Source organism: Fulmarus glacialis, unplaced genomic scaffold, assembly GCF_000690835.1.
Source record: "Fulmarus glacialis isolate BGI_N327 unplaced genomic scaffold, ASM69083v1 scaffold27854, whole genome shotgun sequence".
In the NCBI taxonomy this organism is placed as follows: domain Eukaryota; kingdom Metazoa; phylum Chordata; class Aves; order Procellariiformes; family Procellariidae; genus Fulmarus; species Fulmarus glacialis.
In genome coordinates, this window is record NW_009206538.1 from 1 (window position 1) to 703 (window position 703).

General features: G+C 61.0%; 1 protein-coding gene across 1 annotated transcript in view; it reads right to left on the reverse strand.

Annotated features, from left to right (window-relative positions):
• Positions 1–6: 6 nt before the first annotated feature.
• PSMC5 (proteasome (prosome, macropain) 26S subunit, ATPase, 5) overlaps positions 7–703 on the reverse strand; it is a 3,301-nt gene continuing 2,604 nt past the window's right edge. The window contains exons 10-12 of the mRNA XM_009575788.1: positions 555–667; positions 391–477; positions 7–60 (exon numbers count right to left, since the gene is read on the reverse strand). Of these exons, the coding sequence (XP_009574083.1) occupies positions 7–60; positions 391–477; positions 555–667 (254 nt within the window). The remainder of the gene's footprint in view (positions 61–390; positions 478–554; positions 668–703) is intronic.

Genomic DNA, 703 nt, shown 5'->3' on the forward strand with positions numbered 1-703 from the left:
TCACTGTTACTTCCACAGCTTCTTGATGGACATGTTCTTCTCGCTGTCCTTCTGCATCACCTGGGCAGGGAGGAGACAGTTGGTTCCAAGCTCCTACTCCCCCCATTTGGGTGCTAATCACCCCAAAAACAACCCCGATACCAAGCTTCAGCCCTGCACGGGGAAGGCACCGCAGCCTCCCTCTCCACCACAGCCCCAGGCAAGGTCTCTGCCACCTCCCCAGCCTCTTCCACATCACTCACAGCTTAAGAGCTTGGGGACAAGCCCCTTAACACTGTTGTTTGTCCCCAGAGCTAACCCCCTTCAAGCTTCACAGCTCCAGATGCTGCCCAGGACAGTTTGTGCCCCACCGCCAGCAGCCCCCCTCTTTGCCTTCCCCCCAGCACCTACCTTGGCAACAGCCATTTCAAAGTCTTCCTGTGTGACGTGCACCCGCCTCTCCCTCAGCGCGTACATGCCAGCTTCTGTGCAGACCCCCTGCGAGGGACAGGGACGTCACTCGCCACCGCTCCCCCTCTGCCAGCCCCGGTGTGGCCGCAGTGCCCCCGGCTCACCTTCACTTCCGCGCCCGACGCCCCTGGCATCAGCTCCGCGATCTTCCGTAGGTTGATGCCCCGCGTCAGGTTCATTTTCCGGGAGTGGATTTTGAGGATGTCCAGGCGGGCCTGGAGGAGAGCAGCAGCAAGGCGAGGGTTGGAGCCAC